Source organism: Bactrocera neohumeralis, chromosome 5, assembly GCF_024586455.1.
Source record: "Bactrocera neohumeralis isolate Rockhampton chromosome 5, APGP_CSIRO_Bneo_wtdbg2-racon-allhic-juicebox.fasta_v2, whole genome shotgun sequence".
Lineage (NCBI taxonomy): Eukaryota > Metazoa > Arthropoda > Insecta > Diptera > Tephritidae > Bactrocera > Bactrocera neohumeralis.
This window is the reverse complement of record NC_065922.1, coordinates 62,781,538-62,802,210: the sequence shown is the minus strand read 5'-3', so window position 1 is coordinate 62,802,210 and position 20,673 is coordinate 62,781,538. Positions and strand designations below refer to the sequence as shown.

Below are 20,673 nucleotides of genomic sequence, written 5' to 3'. Positions count from 1 at the left end.
GCAAAAAGCGATAAGAAATGATTTTGAATACTACGTATTGGATATTAAGGTGGAGGAAAAAATAAAATATTTCCTTAGAATAACTTGTAATTTTTTAAATGTTTTCATGTAATAAGACGATTAGGACTTGAAATACAACATGCGACTTCGTATAGAGTATCAGACGTGACAATCGATTATAAAGATATAGATACGCTGCATCCTCCTTTTCAGTAAGTAGTAACTGACTGTCAAAAAATTATTGTAAACGAATTTCCATTATAATAATATATTTAGGATGGAGTCATGTGTAGAAGTTCATGCAAGTGAGGAAAGTTCTCTGATCGCCATTCACTTGGGAGTGGCCAGAAACGATTCTTTTACATATGGCTCAAGCAGCTCACGACTTCCGATCTTTGACCAAGTATCCTCTGGGTAGCCTAAGAACATCCGTTTGAAGGCGAGCTAAAGTGAGAAGGCGAATCATCCCCTACATAGGGTTGTGCGCTGGGTTTGGGATCCGCCACGTAAAAAACACCCCAATGAAAGGAAACAACAATCCTCGATGAGTGACCCCAAACTCTACAAGTCACTCATAATTCCGGTCCTGCTATATGGTGCAGAGGCTTGGACGATGACAAAAACTGATGAGTTGACGTTGCGAGTTTTCGAGAGAAAAGTTCTGCGGAAGATTTATGGTCCTTTGCGCGTTGGCCACGGCGAATATCGCATTCGATGGAACGATGAGCTGTGTGAAATATATGACGACATTGACATAGTTCAGCGAATTAAAAGACAGCGGCTACGCTGGTTAGGTCATGTTGTCCGGATGGACGAAAACACTCCAGCTCTGAAAGTATTCGAGGCCGTACCCGCCGGGGGAAGCAAAGGAAGAGAAAGACCTCCACTCCGTTGAAAGGACCAGGTTGGAATCTCCAATTACTGGCGCCACGTAGCGAAAAGAAGAAACGACTGGCGCGCTGTTGTTAACTCGGCTATAATCGCGTAAGCGGTGTCTACGTCAATTAAGAAAAAGAAGATATGTGGGAAAAGGAAGTATTGGTCCGATTCAACCCATTTTTGACATACAGACTTACCATTATAAGAGAAGGATTATGCTTTAATTGCAGTTATATATATCACACATTGACCGACATTTTCGATCAAAAGTCAACTATAGGGTACCGGGGTCTAAATATTCGGTACCTAGGGGCTTGAACAGTTTTTATTGGATTTAAACAATTTTGATCTTAAGGTGGCACACACTAATTCGTGGAAAGTTTTATTCCTTTATATTAATTGCTTATTGACTTGTGTACTGGAAACTAAACGAATCAAGTGGAATTTAAAATTGTGCTATAGGGAAGTAGTACTAAATTTTGTCCAACCACGGACGTACAGACAGACAGATAGTCAACCAGATTTCACCTTTTCTCGTCATGCTGATCATTTATATATACATATATAATGGGTGATGTCAAAAAAAGTCTATGCCCAATCCATAAAAAAAGCGGTATTTTTATTGCCTCCTCAACATCGCATTTTTTTTTGTGTGAAATTGACCGTCAATGACTGATTTTTGGTGACTTCAAATGAAAATCAAAAACCGACCAGATATTCACCATGCGCCAAATCTTGGAAAAGACCCGTGAAAGGAGAATCGACACACACCACCTCTTCGTCGATTTCAAAGCTGCTTTCGACAGCACGAAAAGGAACTGCCTTTATGCCGCGATGTCTGCATTTGGCGCATCTTACGGCTGTGTAAACTGACGTTGAACAACCGAAAAGAACGAAAACGTTCGATACCAAACGAGGTTTCATCAAGGCGACTTCGTGCGCTGGTGGAAATGGCAGAACTAAACAGAGAAGGTCATCTTTTATAGTGTAAGCTGCTGGCGTATGCCGACGATATTTTCATCGGCCTCAACACCCGCGCCGTTAGTTCTGCTTTCTCTAGGCTGGACAAGGATGCATTTTAGTGCAAAACGAAATATCTTTATCAAACAAACAGTCGTCGCACTAGCTACAGTAAAATATGTTGTAGATTTTCTCTATTTATTTTAACACCACTAATAATGTGTTTGCAACGCAGGTTTAACTTGCCAACAGGAACTTCGGACTGAGTAGGCAATTGAAAAGTAAAGTCCCCCTCTCGACGAACAAAAACAAATCAATCATAAATCCCATCCTGTTAGTGCGCTTGACGATGACAGCAAGAGAGTTTCGAGTTTTCGAGAGAAAAGTTCTGCGAAAGATTTATAGTCCTTTGCGCATTGGCCACGGCGAATATCGCATTCGATGGAACGATGAGCTGTACGAGATATACGACGACATTGACATAGTTCAGGGAATTAAAAGACAGCGGCTACGCTGGCGCGAAAGTATTCGACGCAAACAAGCGAACTCCGTTGGAAGGACCAAGTGGAGAAGGACCTTTTTTGAATACCAATATACGCAGCGAAAAGAAGTATACTGGCGCGCTGTTGTTAACTCATAATCGCGTAAGCGGTGTCTACGCCAATTAAGAAGAAGAAGAAGAAGATACGTACAACCGCTAGGTGAACAAAACTATAATACTCTGTAGTAACTGGTGCAAAAGTACAAAAAGCTTAAAACAGGCGTTAGGCTATAAATTAATTTAAAAAAATGTTTGTGCCTTGAAGATTAGCAAGAAATATCAAATTCATTTAAAAGTCTATAGTTTCCGATATTTAAACATTACTAAAGATTTATGTGTTATATTAAGCTTTCGATAATCTGTATTCTCTTTGCTAAAGATAAAAAGTTAGATGATTCGATAAAGAAGTTCTTTATTAGAAAAGAAATCTTAAAATAATTCAAATAGATTTTGCAAATTTTGTAGAAGTCAAAAGTAAATGAAAGCATCTGAGATTTGTAAGTGCTGAAAGAGATATCAAGCTAACTTCTTCATTTAAAAGGCACAAACAAGAAAATATTATTCTTGTTCGTGTTGTGAGAAACATTTTCATAGCATAAATAATATTGAGCTTTGCCATTGTCTGTCTACAAACAACCACTTTTAAAGGAACAGGAATTGAGCTCAAGACCCACAAAAGCATTTAAGCTCAGCCATCTTCAACACCATAGCGCTCGTCAAATTTTAGAAATGATCCCTTCAAAATAAGATATTTCATTGGCCATATTCTTTGGCATGCAAACGACCCACTGTACGCTTAGCAATTTTATTGAAACGGGAACGTTTACTAAATCATACTAACAGTTAAATAAATTTCATTATATTCACATTAAATGTCCATCACTAGAAATTTATTTCAAATACTGCTATTGACCGACAAATATACATTTGTACACACCTACTTTTACACATTTGCTATTAACTTATAGCCAAGGGAAGAACCGCTTGTTATTTCCAATACTCGTTTTAAATGCGTATTACGAAACGTTTAAGAAGTATGGTAAATAGTTTGCTAATCGTTTTGATATTCATTGCACAAATCAAGAATATTCCTAGCTAGAACCTAGCCAAGTGTATAAAAAGCACTCATAAACGTTAGGTCAACCATTGCACTTGCAACTCTTGCAATATGAATTTCCAACTGCTCATCGGCTTCGTGCTGGCTTTACTCGCTGTGGCTTTTGGTAAATATATTTCATATATCGTTTAATACTTGATAATTCTTAAAAAATATTTATCTGCAGCCAATCCCAATCCTTTGCCAAATCCTGAACCTTATCCAGGAGGAGGTGGCGGTGGCGGCGGCGGCGGCGGCGGAGGTGGAGGTGGTGGCGGTGGTGGCAAGTGAGCAGCACAGCTCTCCACAAACTGTTAAGGATCTAAGCAAACTGTAAACCTGTATACGATAAATAAAAGTGAATTAAACGGTGAAACGTGAGTTCACTAGAATGAGAATCCTTAATTTGCTCTTATTGAAGAAGTTTAGTTTCGGTTAGGAAACTAAATATATAAAGGGTGATCCATTTCCAGGTTCCCTACTTTAAAAAAAAAAACACAGAAACTTCAAATTTAATGAGGAATGTTTATTATCATTCGAAATAACTTTATTTGGCATTTATTTTTTGAAGATTATCTCTTTGAAATGTTGGCCGCGGATACGTCCATCCGTTGAGTCCAATTTTCGATAACCGTTCGAGCATTTCGATTGGTAACTGGCGAATAATACGAGTGATGTTTTGTTCCAGAGGCCTGAATCGAAGCGGGGCTGTTCGCATAGACTTTAGACTTTACATATTCCCACAGGAAAAACTCTAACAGTGTGTTATCATACGACCTTGGTGGCCAATCTGCTCACCGAAGTGTTTACTCCATAAATTACTCGATTGATGTGATGTGTGGGATGTGGCGCTGACTTGTTGACAACAAATGTTGCCGAGATCACGAACTTTAATTTCAGTTATTAAATAGTCGGCGTCATCATTAACGATTACGTTCTCAAACGGCATCATTTTTGAAGAAATATGGAACACACCAAACCGTTCTTTTTTCTGGATGAAATGACAGCTCTTGATTCTCTTCGGATTGCTCTTCGTCACAAATGCGGCAATCTTGTTTGTTTACATACCCATTGAGTCGAAAACGGACCTCATCGCTGAACAAAATTTAGTTCGAAAACGTCGGATCTTCTTGGAACTTTTCAAGATCCCATAGAACGAAGCGGCTTCAGTTCTTACACATGCCGTATTTCGTACGCTTTCACTTTAAGATCAAAGTCCTTCCATACGTCAGTCCGAGTTGCTGCAAATGGCGCCGAATCGACTCTCCACGGTCTTCGTGTATATTCTCAGCTGCGGCTGCTATATTTTCTTCACTGCTTTAAACAAATGGTTTTTTCGGCAAAAATCAATTTATTTTAGTCAAAATAGTCTTACTCTGCTTCAATACAGCTTTTTGCACGGTCCAAAAGCATGTCGAACGAGTGTTTTAGCCAGTGCCAGTATGCCGGTGCAAGCCTTTTGAATGGCCTCTACGTCTGCATAATGCTTTCCTTTCATGGGCACGTCCTTCGAATGTTGGATTCTGAGAAATGTCATCAGTCAATTTGGGCGGAAGAAATTGTGCCCACACCTTTCGTAAGCCTAAATGTTCGGTCAAAATGCGATAACTCGATGCTTTGGAGATGTTCAATTTTATTTCCATGAATTTCAATGATGATTTCGGCTGATTTTTCATGAATTCACGCACGGTTTCGATGGAATTTCCGGTGATCACGGATTTTGATTGGCACACATGTTGATCGTCATTTACATATGTACGTATGTCCTCACGACCACTTTGAAAACGATGAAACCACTCATGCACTCTGCTACGGGGTAAGCAATCATCGTCATAAACTTGTTTCATCATAAAAGTTTTAGCAATTTTAAAACAAAATTTAATGTAGGCTCTTTGTTCGAAGCTCATTTTCGCACCGATAACACAAACATACTGACACTTAAAACGTAATAACTTCACTTCCAATCAATGAAATGTCATGATATTCTCGCTGGACAATCGATAAAGATAGCAGATTCTAACGCACCAGTCGACTAGCGCGCCACCAGAGGACACTAGATTAAAAAGTCCTGTTTACTTTGGAAAACACCTTGTAAATGCGACGTTAAAATTTGGTCCTTTCATTCTGAATTATTCTTGCTTTACAGGTTGAATTTAACATAATAAATATCAAGCGTACATCAATGTGAATACCGACACCGATTTTTGAATACAACTACCGATATTTGTTATTTTTTCGACTATAAAAGAAGGAAAACCTCATGCGACATCTGACTATTACATCGTTTACCATTTGAGATTAAACAATTCTTTAGCGTTCTTCTGTATTTGAGCGCAATACAAGTTCCAAATATGCGAATGGCTTGATCCCCACACTTTAGATTATCTGCTATTGCAGATTCTTTATCAAGAATACGCTTTGAGAAAATCAAACATGCTTTTCATATAAATTATAATACTCAACAGCCTGAACGTGGATCAAGTAATTACGACAAACTTTATAAAATACGTCTATTACTGAATACAATAAAGGAGAAAAACAACAAAATAGACCAGGAAGAACATCAAAGCATTGATGAACAAATGATTAAATATAAAGGGCACAACATTCTAAAACAATACCTTCCAATGAAGCCAATACATGAGGTTTTAAAATGTTTACAAGTGTCAGAAATCGTATACGACATTACTCTTTATATATGAGAAGGAACTTGTTCCTCTCTTCAACTGGCAATTTCATCAGGCATTGTATTATACTTATTTTTTGAAGCTGTAGAAAAAAAAAGAAGCACTCAAACATACCTAGATCAGCTATTGTTGAGTCTTATAACAAGCTCATGGGAGGCGTAGACCTGGCTGATATGTTGTCAGAGCCATATAAAATCAACCACCGCTCAAAAAATTGGTTTATGAGAATCGTATACCGGTGCCTTAACATAGCAGTAGTAAATAGTTGGATGCTGTTAAGATAGAAATACAAAGCCATTGACATTGTTAGATTTCCATCTGAGTATTGAAAACGAGTTCCAACACTCGTCTAATATTACACAAATCAATCAGCGGAAAAGAGATCGTCCATCAGCAATTGCTTCGACAATTCAGACAGCGTCTCCAGCATCATCTTCAATGCCAGACGTTTCATATACGTCATCATCAAAGCGATCGTACATTTCTGAACCGCCAAAATCCATGCACTTCGATCGAAAGGATCATTGGTTAGAATGGGGAGGAAAAGGAAGGTGCAGACTTTGTCAAACCGCTATTCCGAAATCCAAATGCTCAAAATGTAAGGTACACTTATGTAACAACCCCCAAAAAACTGTTTTGTTTCATATCTCTTCTTCTTCTTTACTGGCGTAGAAACCGCTTACGCGGTTATTGTCGAGTTAACAACAGCCTCCTTTTCATTGGGGGCGTTTTTTACGTGGCGAGTTCCAAATCCAACGCATCACCCTGTGGAGGGGAAGTTTCATATCTCAATCAGTTTGTTGACGGTGGGCTTCAATCTTTCACACAATACGCTGGATAGAACCTTATGTGCGATGTTGAGGAGACTAATCTCACGGTAGTTGGCGCAGATTGTGGGGTCACCTTTCTTATGGATTGGGCATAGCACACTTAAACTCCAATCGTTGGGCATGCTTTCGTCCGACCATATTTTACAAAGAAGCTGTTGCATGCTCCTTAACCGTGTTTGAATAGCTCGGCCGGCAATCCGTCGGCCCCTGCCGCTTTGTTGTTCTTCAGGCGGGCAATTGCTATTCGAACTTCTTCATGGTCGGGTAATGGAACGTCTGCTCCATCGTCATCGATTGGGAATCGGGTTCTCCTTCTGCTTGTGTTGTGCGTTCACTGCCATTCAGCAGGCTGGAGAAGTGTTCCCTCCATAATTTAAGTATGCTCTGGGCATCAGTGACTAGATCACCTTTGGGGGTTCTACAAGAGTATGCTCCGGTCTTGAAACCTTCTGTAAGCCGCCGTATTTTTTCGTAGAATTTTCGAGCATTACCCCTGTCGGCCAGCTTATCAAGCTCTTCGTACTCACGCATTTCGGCCTCTTCTTCTGTCTACAAATGCGTCTCGCTTCCCTCTTCAACTCTCGGTATCTATCCCATCCCGCACGTGTAGTGGTCGATCGTAACGTTGCGAGGTAGGCAGTCTGTTATCTCTCCGCTGCGATACGGCACTCCTCGTCGTACCAGCTGTTCTTTTGCACTTTCCGAAAACCAATGGTTTCGGTTGCAGCTGTACGTAAGGAGTTTGAAATGCTGTCCCACAGTTCCCTTATACCGAGTTGTTGACGAGTGCTCTCAGAGAGCAGGAGTGCAAGCCGAGTAGAAAATCGTTCGGCTGTCTGTTGTGATTGCAGCTTCTCGACGTCGAACCTTCCTTGTGTTTGGTGGCGTACATTTTTTGCTGCACAGAGGCGGGTGCGAGTCTTAGCTGCAACAAGATAGTGGTCCGAGTCGATGTTTAGACCTCGGAACGCACGCACATCTAAAACACTGGAGACGTGTCTTCCGTCTATCACAACATGGTCGATCTGGTTGGTAGTTTTTCGATCCGGACACAGCCAGGTAGCTTGATGAATCTTTTTATGCTGGAATCTAGTACTACAGATAACCATATTTCGGGCCCCGGCGAAGTCGATCAGCCTGGCGTTAAAGTCGCCAAGCACGATTTTGACATCGTGGCGGGGACAGCTCACATAAGTGTGCTCCAAGCACTCATAAAAGACATCTTTGGTCACATCGTCCTTCTCTTTCGTCGGGGCGTGGGCGCAAATCAGCGATATGTTGAAGAACCTCGCTTTGATGCGGATTGTGGCTAGACGTTCATTCACCGGAGTGAATGATAGTACTCGGCGACGGAGTCTCTCTCCCACCACGAATCCCACACCAAACTTGCGCTCCTTTATATGGTCACTGTAGTAAATGCCATAAGGACCTACTCGTCTCTGTCCTTGTACCGTCCATCGCATTTCTTGGACGGCGGTGATGTCAGCCTTTATTTTCCCGTGGACATCAACCAGCTGGGCAGCGGCACCTTCCCAATTCAGGGACCGGACATTCCAGGTGCATGCCCTAATATCATTGTCCTTATTTCGTTTGCCATGGTCGTCATCAAAAGGGGGGTTTCTCATCCGAGGCTGTTGGTAGTTTTTCATTGGGGTGAGCTTTTTACGTGGCGGGTCCCAAACCCAACGCACAACCCTATGGGGATGTTTCGCCTTCTCACTTTAGGTTGCCTTCGAACGGATGTTCTTAGGCTACCCAGAGGATACTTGGTCAAAGACCGGAAGTCGTGAGCTGCTTGAGTCATATGTAAAAGAATCGTTTCTGGCCACTCCCAAGTGAATGGCGATCAGAGAACTTTCCTCACTTGCGTGAACTTCTACACATGACTCCATCCTCCATGCCCATGTATATAAACGAAAAATCTTCTCAACTTTTGAGAAAACAATCTGAAATTTTGCAAACATTTTTTTTCTCACCAAGAAGCTGCTCATTTATGAAAATCACCAATTTCGGTTAACTTTTACATATGCACTTCTGGTGATACATTTTGAGGTATCTTCCCGAAATTTGGCCTTATTATTATACAAAACATTGTGTAAAGTGTAAAGATCTTTTACACCCTTTTATACTACAAGTAATACATCTGTGAAGGGTATTATACCGTAGTTAACGTTTTTTTTTTTATTTTTTAATAAGATTGTTTAAAAAATTAACGACATTTTTAAAACTGAACAAACTGTGCACTTAATTGCGTATCGATGACTAAAATTATTAAATTTTACAAACAGAAGTAAACATATTTTCTACAAAGTACATATATAGTAGACGTACATATGTATGTATTTATATATGTGGGTAAGTGCAAAAGCAGATCTTTTTAGGCACATGCATTGCAATATTTGTATGTAGTTGGTCAGCAACCTTTCAGACATGCAATGAAATGAAGGCGCATGCGTGAAAGCAGCCAAAGGTCAACCGCTTTTAACTGTGCAATCTTGTCGTACACTTCGAACAACTAGTGTTTTCCTCCTCACTAAACAATTACAATAAGTAGTCCAATCAAAACAGCTGGAGCGCGCGGATGCGTTTCTTGACAAGCACACATACAAATGTATTGTGATATTGCGCAGTGTATAAAAAATGCCATTGTGCATTTTCAAACTGACAATTCGTAAGTGATGTTTGGCGCCAACATGGAATCGCTAGAGCTGCTGCAGGCCATTTTGGAGTATAGCGCATGTGTATCGCTGCTGCTGGACGTAGTTGAAGAGCAGCGCTTGGAGGACTATTTAAAATTTATTAAGTATTTTATAGTGTGATGTAGAGTTTAAGCGCAAACCAAAGTTAATTAAGTAAAATAAAATTTTTGATCTACTGAAATTATGCGAAAAATTTTGAATAAATAAAATTCGAAGTGCAAGCATCGAAATATACAAGAAATGCGATTTATTTACACCTTTGAAAATTTCTTTAATATTTATAATTATATTGTACACATATTTAAAAGGCATCTTCAATTGTTGTTTTAAATATCGGTTATACCATCTGCTTGCAACTCTCGGAGCATACAGCTGGTTGCCACGAAAGCGCGCTCACAACTAAAATAAAAATATAAACTTAAAATTTTACAAAATTTACGTTTCATACTTATCTGTTTGCTTATCCGTTTCTCGCGAACATTTATGTAATACATCCAGTAGTGAGTCCTTTTTAATTTGAGGATGTATTATTTCAAATATTTGCAAAATGTTTTCCTCATCGATTGAGTTATCCATACTTAACTGAAGGTAATGTAAATAATAGAGGTATAAGTACATTTAAATGAAGTGTAGTGAAACATAGAGGTCTATAAAATCAAGGGGCGGAGACTTAACTAAAGATAATCCTTTAATATTTTTACTATTTTGTTCCTATAGCTACTTCGAATATCAAAGATTCAAATATTGAGTTCCAAATCGACTAACAGGAAAGAGAAATACTATTATGTATGAGCAAAAATTAGTAAGACTTTGTTCATAATTTTAAAATTATTACTTTATTCTTCAAAATCTATGTCGTTCCACACAAAGTAATCTACCTTGGCCCCAATACCCGTGTGGCAACGTTTTTTCCAATCCTCGAAACAGTTGTTAAAGTCAATTTCCGGAATAACCTTCAATGCGCGTAGTGATTCACATTTAAAGGTCTTCAATTTACTCAAAACAATTTCCCCGGAGCGTTCGTTTGAGTTTTCTGAATAGCCAGAAGTCACTCGTAGCTAAATCCGGCTAATGCGGGGGTTGCGACACGATATTGCCTGAAAATGTGGCGAAAAACTCCCGAAGAATCAATGCAGTATGCGACGGTGCATTATCGCGGCGCAAAAACTAAGAGTTGTAAACTTATAATTTCGGCCTCGTTTTACGAATAGATTCGCGCAAACGACGCATAACACTCAAATAATATTCATTGACATTGACATTGGCATTGACATTGCGGGTCGGAAGGAATTCGAAGTGCACCACTTCTCCATAACCAAAGAAAACCGTCATCATAACCAAATTTTCGACCTGCTTTTACATGGTTTTTTCGCTTTCGGCTCACCTTTGCCACGATATTAGGCCGATGGAGCGTCTGTTTCAGGGTCATAAACATAGATCCAAGACTCATCGCCAGTTATAATTCGTTTCATGACATCCTAGTGGTTGGAAAGCATTGTTTTGCAGACGTTAACGCGACGCTGTTTTTCGAAAAAATTAGTGTTTTTGGAATCAATCGTGCTTTCACTGGTTTTAGGTCCAAATGATCTTTCGAAATGGATCTTTCCAATATTCAAACAATGTCAGTAAAATCTGCGACTTCTAATCGTTAATTCTCAAGCACCAATTCCTATTTTTTAATGACGTGTTGTTCATCAGTTGAAGTTGATGGCCGTTTTCGACCCTCTTTGAATGATTTCTACCAAACAACAAGGCTTGCTCGCGAACAACAATTATCACCGAAGACATTCAGCACGCTTCGGCACCAGACATTTGATTCCGCACACAAAATTTAATGGAACTTCTTCGCTAAATAATTTCACTCATCGGAAAAATCGGCGAAAGCACTTTATGTACTTCAGAAAGATACTATACGCTAATGATTATTTTGATATGATATTTGTACGAAGTCTCAAAAAAAAGTTGCTAAATATTATTAAAGAAAAAAAACCATTAACGTCGACTGCACCGAAACTACATATAATACTATTTATAGTGGGCCGATCTGAGTAAAATGTACGGAAATTATAGCGATGCCTCAGATAGTAATCTGAGCCAAATTTTGTGACGATAGAAAAAATACAAAAGTTTTCATACAAGAGCTTGAAATCAGTCGTTCACTTTGTATGAAAGCTATATGATACAGTTGTCCGCTCTGAACTATTTCATCGATGATTGTAACGATGCCAATAATCCTTGTCGAATTTCGTGAGGATATGTCGGGAAATAAAAAAAAATTTTGCATGCAAGGTCTTGAGTTCGATCGATCAGTTTGCATGAGCTATATGCTATAGTTGTCTGATTTTGGAGGTTCCAATAAATGACCAGCTTTTTGGAGAGGAAATTACATATATACAATTTCATTTTTGTAGACACCGCTTACGCGATTATAGCCGAGTTAACAACAGCGCGCCAGTCGTTTCTTCTTTTCGCTACGTGGCGCCAATTGGATATTCCAAGCGAATCCAGGTCCTTCTCCATATGATCTTGGAGTGGAGGTCTTCCTCTTCTTCTTCTTCCCCCGGCGGGTACTGCGTCGAATACTTTCAGAGCTGGACTGTTTTCGTCCATCCGGACAACATGACCTAGCCCGCGTAGCCGCTGTCTTTTAATTCGCTGAACTATGTCAATGTCGTCGTATATCTCGTACAGCTCATCGTTCCATCGAATGCGATATTCGCCGTGGCCAATGCGCAAAGAACCATAAATCTTTCGCAGAACCTTTCTCTCGGAAACTCGTAACGTCGACACAGCGGTCATCGTCCAAGCCTCTGCACCATATAGCAGAAGGGGAATTATTGAATAGAGTTTGGTTTTTCTCTCTGGAGAGAACACTTTTCAATTGCCTACTCAGTCCGAAGTAGCACCTGTTGGCAAGAGCAATCCTGCGTTGGATTTCCAGGCTGACATTGTTGGTGTTAATACTGGTTCCTAAATAGACGAAATTATCTACAACTTCAAAGATGACTGTCAACAGTGACGTGAGAGCCAAGTCGTCTGCGAACTGTTTGTTTGATGATTGTATGGAGAAAGCAGTTCTAACGGCGCGGGTGGTGAGGCCGATGATATCAATATCATAGGCATACGCCAGCAGCTGTTCACTCTTATAAAAGATTGTATCTGCTCGATTAAGTTCTACAGCACGAGTAATTTTCTCCAGCAGCAGATTAAAAGAAGTCGCTACGCTGGCTAGGTCATCGTTGTCGAACGGCCGGATGGATCCTGACGGACTCTCTCAACGTCAGACACAGCCGTATTAGTTTTGCAGGGATACCAAATTCAGACATCGCGGCATAAAGGCAGCTCCTTTTCGTGCTGTCGAAAGCAGCGATATGTTGAAGAACCTCGCTTTGATGCGGATGTAGACGTTCATTCACCGGAGTGAATGATAGTACTCGGCGACGTAGTCTCTCTCACACCACGAATCCCACACCAACCTTGCGCTCCTTTATATGGCCACCGTAGTAAATGCCACAAGGACCTACTCGTCTCTGTTCTTGTACCGTCCATCGCATTTCTTGGACGGCGATGATGTCAGCCTTTATTTTCGCGTGGACATCAACCAGCTGGGCAGCGGCACCGCCAATTAGGGACCGGACAAGTGCATGCCCTAATATCATTGTCCTTATTTCGTTATAGCCAAGGTCATCATTTTTTGATCACACTATTTTTTATACCCTGAACACGGGTACCCTATGGGGATGTTTGCCTTCTACGAGGCTTCGACGGAAGGCTACCCAAACGGTCAAAGACCGTCGTGAGCTGCCATATGTAAAAAATATACATACATACATATGAATGGCGATTAGAACTTTCCTTACTTGTGTAAAGTCTACACATGACTCCATCCTCCATGCCCATGTATATACACGAAAAATCCCCTCAATTTTTGAGATAACAATCTGAAATTTTGCAAACATTTTTTTTCTCACCAAGAAGCTGCTCATTTGTAAAAATCACCAATTTCGGTTAACTTTTACATATGCACTTCCGGTGCTACCTTTTGAGGTATCTTCCCGACATTTGGCTTGATTATTATACAAGACATTGTGTAAAGTGTAAAGATCTTTTATGCTATAAGTAATACATCTGTGAAGGGTGTTATACCGTAGTTAGTGTTTTTTTTTTTTATTTTTTAATAAGATTGTTTAAAAAATTAACGACATTTTTAAAACTGAAGAAACTGTGCACTTAATTGCGTATCGATGACTAAAATTATTAAATTTTACAAACTCCGTTAAACGGAGTTGACGTAATTTGCACAGTACTATTTGACCTCACATGATAAATAACAGCATAATAAAAAACGAACCAGAAGTAAACATATTTTCTACAAAGTACATATATAGTAGACGTACATATGTATGTATTTATATATGTGGGTAAGTGCAAAAGCAGATCTTTTAAGGCACATGCATTGCAATATTTGTATGTAGTTGGTCAGCAACCTTTCAGACATGCAATGAAATGAAGGCGCATGCGTGAAAGCAGCCAAAGGTCAACCGCTTTTAACTGTGCAATCTTGTCGTACACTTCGAACAACTAGTGTTTTCCTCCTCACTAAACAATTACAATAAGTAGTCCAATCAAAACAGCTGGAGCGCGCGGATGCGTTTCTTGACAAGCACACATATGTATTGTGATATTGCGCAATGTATAAACAATGCCATTGTGCATTTTCAAACTGACAATTCGTAAGTGATGTTTGGCGCCAACATGGAATCGCTAGAGCTGCTGCAGGCCATTTTGGAGTATAGCACATGTGTATCGCTGCTGCTGGACGTAGTTGAAGAGCAGCGCTTGGAGGACTATTTAAAATTTATTAAGTATTTTATAGTGTGATGTAGAGTTTAAGCGCAAACCAAAGTTAATTAAGTAAAATAAAATTTTTGATCCACTGAAATTATGCGAAAAATTTTGAATAAATAAAATTCGAAGTGCAAGCATCGAAATATACAAGAAATGCGATTTATTTACACCATTGAAAATTTCTTGAATATTTATAATTATATTGTATATTTAAAAGGCATCTTCAATTGTTGTTTTAAATATCGGTTATACCATCTGCTTGCAACTCTCGGAGAATACAGCTGGTTGCCACGAAAGCGCGCTCACAACTAAAATAAAAATATAAACGCAAAATTTTACAAAATTTACGATTCATACTTATCTGTTTGCTTATCCGTTTCTCGCGAACATTTATGTAATACATCCAGTAGTGAGTCCTTTTTAATTTGAGGATGTATTATTTCAAATATTTGCAAAATGTTTTCCTCATCGATTGAGTTATCCATACTTAACTGAAGGTAATGTAAATAATAGAGGTATAAGTATATTTAAATGAAGTGTAGTGAAACATAGAGGTCTATAAAATCAAGAGGTGTAGACTTAACTAAAGATAAACCATTAATATTTTTACTATTTTGTTTCTATAGCTACTTCGAATATCAAAGATTCAAATATTGAGTTCCAAATCGACCAACAGGAAAGAGAAATACTACTATGAGCACAAATTAGTAAGACTTTGTTCATAATTTTAAAATTATTACTTTATTCTTCAAAATCTATGTCGTCCCACTCAAAGTAATCTACCTTGTCCCCAATACCCGTGTGGCAACGTTTTTTCCAATCCTCGAAACAGTTGTTAAAGTCAATTTCCGGAATAACCTTCAATGCGCGTAGTGATTCACATTTAAAGGTCTTCAATTTACTCAAAACGATTTCCCCGGAGCGTTCGTTTGAGTTTGCTGAATAGCCAGAAGTCACTCGTAGCTAAATCCGGCTAATGCGGGGGTTGCGACACGATATTGCCTGAAAATGTGGCGAAAAACTCCCGAAGAATCAATGCAGTATGCGACGGTGCATTATCGCGGCGCAAAAACTAAGAGTTGTAAACTTACTTATAATTTCGGCCTCGTTTTACGAATAGATTCGCGCAAACGACGCATAACACTCAAATAATATTCATTGACATTGACATTGGCATTGACATTGCGGGTCGGAAGGAAGTGCACCACTTCTCCATAACCAAAGAAAACCGTCATCATAACCAAATTTTCGACCTGCTTTGACATGGTTTTTTCGCTTTCGGCTCAACTTTGCCATGATATTAGGCCGATAGAGCGTCTGTTTCCGAGTCATAAACATAAATGCAAGACTCATCGCCAGTAATAATTCGTTTCATGACATCCTAGTGGTTGGAAAGCATTGTTTTACAGACGTTAACGCGACGCTGTTTTTCGAAAAAATTTAGTGATTTTGGAATCAATCGTGCTTTCACTTGTTTTAGGTCGAAATGATCTTTGGAAATGGATCTTTCCGATATTCAAACTATGTCAATAAAATCTCCGACTTTTAGTAGTCAAGTCAATTCTCAAGCACCAATTCCTATTTTTTATTGACGTGTTGTTCATCAGTTGAAGTTGATGGCCGTTTTTGACCCTCTTTGAATGATTTGTACCAATCAACAAGACTTGCTCGCGAACAACAATTATCACCGAAGACATTCAGCACGCTTCGGCACCAGACATTTGATTTCGCACACAAAATTTAATGGAACTTCTTCGCTAAATAATTTCACTCATCGGAAAAATCGGCGAAAGCACTAATGATTATTTTGATATGATATTTGTACGAAATTTCAAAAAAAAATGTAGCTAAATATTATTAAAGAAAAAAACCATTAACGTCGACTGCACCGAAACTATAATACTATTCACAGTCGGCCGATCTGAATAAAATGTACGGGGATTATAGCGATGCCTCAGATAGTAATCTGAACCAAATTTTGTGACGATAGAAGAAATACAAAAGTTTTCATACAAGGACTTGAAATCAGTCGTTCACTTTGTATGAAAGCTATATGATACAGTTGTCCGCTCTGAACTATTTCTTCGATGATTCTGACCTCAAGAGAGTGGTAAGAGGCAATCGCAGAATTTAGGCTGATTTTAAGGCAAACATATTATAAAAATGGTATTGAAAACAATTTCCAATCTGCAAAACGGCTCAACAAAGCAGAAATTTATTGTAATTTCCCTAATTACAAAGGAAAATATTTAAATCGTTTGCCAGAAGTTTTCTTTAACAATAAACTTATATTTCGATAATCTAGGTGGAATTTAGTGAAGATATGTCGGGAATTAAAAAAGTTTTGCATGCAAGGTCTTGAGTTCGATCAATCAGTTTCAGCAGGCGGTTCCGATAAATGACCAGCTTTTTGGTGAGGAAATTACATGTATACAATTTCATATCGATATCTCAAAAACTGAAGGTCTAGTTTGTTTATATACAGACAGATACACGGAAATCGTGCTCATTCGACTATCACACTGCTTTATATACGTATGTACTTGATAGGGTCTCCGATGTTTCCTTTTAGAATTTACAAGCATCAACACTCATTCGTTATACTCGTATCTTAAAAAAGCATTCCTCATACGTACTATTCAACTTAAGTCTTAAACAGTTTTTTTTATGAAGAATTTTTTACATTAACTTTTCTAATATGCGACTGCAGTATCGTTTGATCTCTATTTTGAAAAACACAAAAAAATATTTTGTTCTAATAGCGAGCTTCTGTTGGCAACTCACCAATGGGGAAAAGTCTTCCAATTTAATCCATTACTAACTCCGAGTCGATTAATAAGGTCAAAACTACAAACCTATCTTATCTGAGTTTGTAGTTTAGACAGATAAGATGAGAGCAGACATCACAAATACTCGTAAAAGGAGAAGTTGGACGAAGTATCTAGCTGATATACAAGGTCTTTCGCAAAAGAAACAGGACTCTTAAAAAAAAACAACAAAAAATTAATATTTTTCAAAAGTTATATTTTTTTATTCAAAGTAGTTTCCTTGTGCTTCGATACAGCGTTTAGTCCGGTCAATTAGCATTTCAAATGAGTGTTCAAGGTCATTTTTCGGAATGCTCTTGAGAATATCGGTCGTTGCCTTTAGGATAGCTGAAATGTCCTGAAACCAGTGTCCTTTCATGGGCAAATGAAGTTTTCCAAATAGGTAAAAATCACAGGGTGCCAGATCAGGTAAGTAGGGTGAGTGATTAATGGTTAATATGGAGTTTTTGTCAAAAAATCAGTGACAAGCGTCGACCGATGACACGGCGCATTATCGTGCAACAGGCGCCAGGACCCTGTCTCACGGTATTGTGGTCGAGCACGACGAATGCGTGACAAAGGACGCTTCATAACACCAAGGTAAAACACAGCATTAATCGTTTGGCCAGGTGGGACGAACTCTCGGTGTACAACACCCTCGAAATCGTAAAAACAACTCAGCATTGTCTTTATTTTTGACTTCTGAAGACAACCGACTTCTGATCGTCACAGAGGTCCTCACGACCTTCTTGGAATGGCTTAAACCACTCATGTACATTACTACGGGATAGGCACTGATCACCATAAACTTTTTTCATCATTTGAAATGTTTCAGTAAACGTTTTACCAAGTTTAAAACAAAATTTAATATTTGCTCTTTGCATTTTACGACCGATGACCAAAAGCTGCTGTCACTTTTTGATCGATAACATCGATTGTAGTTATCCAATTCTCTTAAAATTTTTACGAAATGTCAACAAGAGATCAAACTTTTTATTTCATATACCCACCAATAGGTGGCGCCACCAGAAACAGTTGTATTTAAAAAGTTCTGTTTCTTTTGCGACAAACCTTGTATAAGAGCCAATAAACCTTTCTGATTTCAGTTTAAAGAAACAAAAATATTGTTTTCTTCTCCAACCAGAATTTCTACTCAAAAGGTGAATTTTTCCACCATACTTTCTAAATTAACAATGATTTACTCCAGAAACCCGATTTTTTTACTGAACCTAGTCTAAGCGGTCTTCTACAACTAATAAAAAAAATTAAAAAATTGTTATACCCACCAAGCCATTTTTGCGCATAATACAGTATCGTAAACACTTCGCATTGTGAGATAAATTAGTGCGAGAACCCTTCACTATTTCATCAAAACTCTCTGTAAGATATTACAGAAAAATTCAACAACACGCTTGTCTATATTTTAAAGTATGGTTAAGTTACCATCGGTTATCTGCACTTTGACACTCTGAGCCGAATCCTCGTAGCAATCTTCAATCGCAGCCTCGGCCATAACACGAAGTGAACTATAATGTGGCGGTTCAGATTCAGCAGCAGCTATTGTTATTGCTATAAGTTCGTCGAAAATTAACTTCAAGAAACAAACTACTATTATGGTAATCAAAACCCACTGAATACTGAAGACACTGCTAAAATCGGTAGCACAATAAGAATTTCCATTATGTCTTCTAAATCCAACGAAGTGTTATAAACCAGAACTAAAATTCAACTGAAAAGCGAATATTATTTCATTTCAATGCAAAGTTATTCTGAAATATCACTTCTCCGCAAAGAATTTACATTTCATAGACTACGAATGGATGAGAACATATCTCACGCTGAATGAATATAATATATTACTCAAGTGAAGTTAGAAGCATTCCCACAATAAATTTTTGTGATTTGGCCCATTGAATTTAGTAAACATAGACGTATAGTATACCTTAGCAATGTTCGCATAAAAAACAATTCAATATTGATTGAGATATTTAAGTATAGAGACTACTGTGATATATTTGATTTGATACTACTAAAAGAGAACTTGGACACGAAGAATGGGTGAAATTGGACAAAAACTTACACCACTTTACAGATCTCAGGGTCTCCTATTTTACAATTTTTATGGATGTTTTAAGCAATCTAAATAAAATTGTTTATTATGGATACGCCGGTTGTAATTAAGGATTTGGCAACCCTAATGTAGTGGCAACTTTATCATAAAGTTTGACATTTTTGCTATTACACTTACTAAGAACGTTTTGACAAACGACTCCTACTTATGTTATTTACAGTAACTTTAAATATTCATTTTGTATCATTTACAAGTTTCAACGCGGATTAACTTAGTAACAGTGCATGGATGAACTTAATTCAACTTTTGACGATGAAGTTTTATCAAGAACTAGCGTTCATTGACTGTAAGCTGAATTTAATCGAGGTGCTATATGATTCCAAGACGTATTTCGTGAAGGTCGTCCAAAATCAGTTGTTGTTCCGTAAACTACCATATTGATGCAATGCGCAAACTGATATTGCAAGATCGTCATGTGACAAATCATGAGATTGAGACACCTACGGGCATGAACATTTGACTGTAAACAATTTAGTTCACGTTGGACCCCACCCAATTTCTCAAATCGGTCGAGAGAAATGTTAACAAAGTACGATAGCGTTGCTTCGAAAACCGTCTATATCATCCTAACAGGTGATGAATTGTGGACTTACGCGTATGAGCTCAAAAGTAAACAGCAGTCAACTGTATTGGTGTTTTCAGATGAGTCGAATCCAACAAAAGTTGTTCTTGCATATGACACTTCGAAACAAATAATTGCATGTTTTTTGAAAAAAACCAGACATATCGCAACCCTACCAATAGAACAACGCCGAACAGTGAATTCTGAGTGGTATACAACCATTTGTTTGCTAGTTTTCTTTCAATAAATCAGAAAAACTAACTGCCGAAGACGGCTTACTCTTCACCACGAAATGTTCGCTATTTCTACAGGGTTGTTTGTTAAACAATCTTTTCATAAGCAAACATACTAATACATACATACATGTATGTATAATATTTAATAATGTACTCTATTACAAAATATATTCGTGAGAAATAAAGGCTTTGTAGTCGAAAGTATTGAACTCGTGATAAAATCTCTGTGAAAGGAATTCAAGTATACTAATCAAGTGAAACTTAGGAACGTAACGGTACTTAATAAAAATACACTTGTATACAGTTTAATAACACAATTTTCGTTTAATTATCCCGACTGGTTGCGAGTTTTTAGTTTTCATTGGTAGTGTTCTTTACGTGGCGAAAATCCCATCGC

At 38.4% G+C, this 20,673-nt stretch overlaps 1 protein-coding gene across 3 annotated transcripts; it reads right to left on the bottom strand.

Moving 5' to 3' along the window:
* Positions 1-9,907: 9,907 nt before the first annotated feature.
* On the bottom strand, positions 9,908-19,091 carry LOC126759478 (general odorant-binding protein 19d-like). Of its 3 annotated transcripts, none has more exons than XM_050474312.1 (5): positions 18,979-19,091; positions 18,791-18,916; positions 18,634-18,725; positions 14,898-15,031; positions 9,908-10,091 (listed from the first exon to the last, which is right to left on the bottom strand). In XM_050474312.1, exons 1-5 carry the CDS (start codon positions 19,025-19,027, stop codon positions 10,019-10,021), a joined length of 474 nt encoding a protein of 157 aa, XP_050330269.1. In that variant the 5' UTR covers positions 19,028-19,091; the 3' UTR covers positions 9,908-10,018. The 3 variants fall into 3 exon arrangements, with proteins under 3 accessions (XP_050330269.1, XP_050330268.1, XP_050330267.1); XM_050474311.1 differs by lacking the exon at positions 14,898-15,031 and adding an exon at positions 10,141-10,274; XM_050474310.1 differs by lacking the exon at positions 9,908-10,091 and adding an exon at positions 14,675-14,848.
* Positions 19,092-20,673: the final 1,582 nt, after the last annotated feature.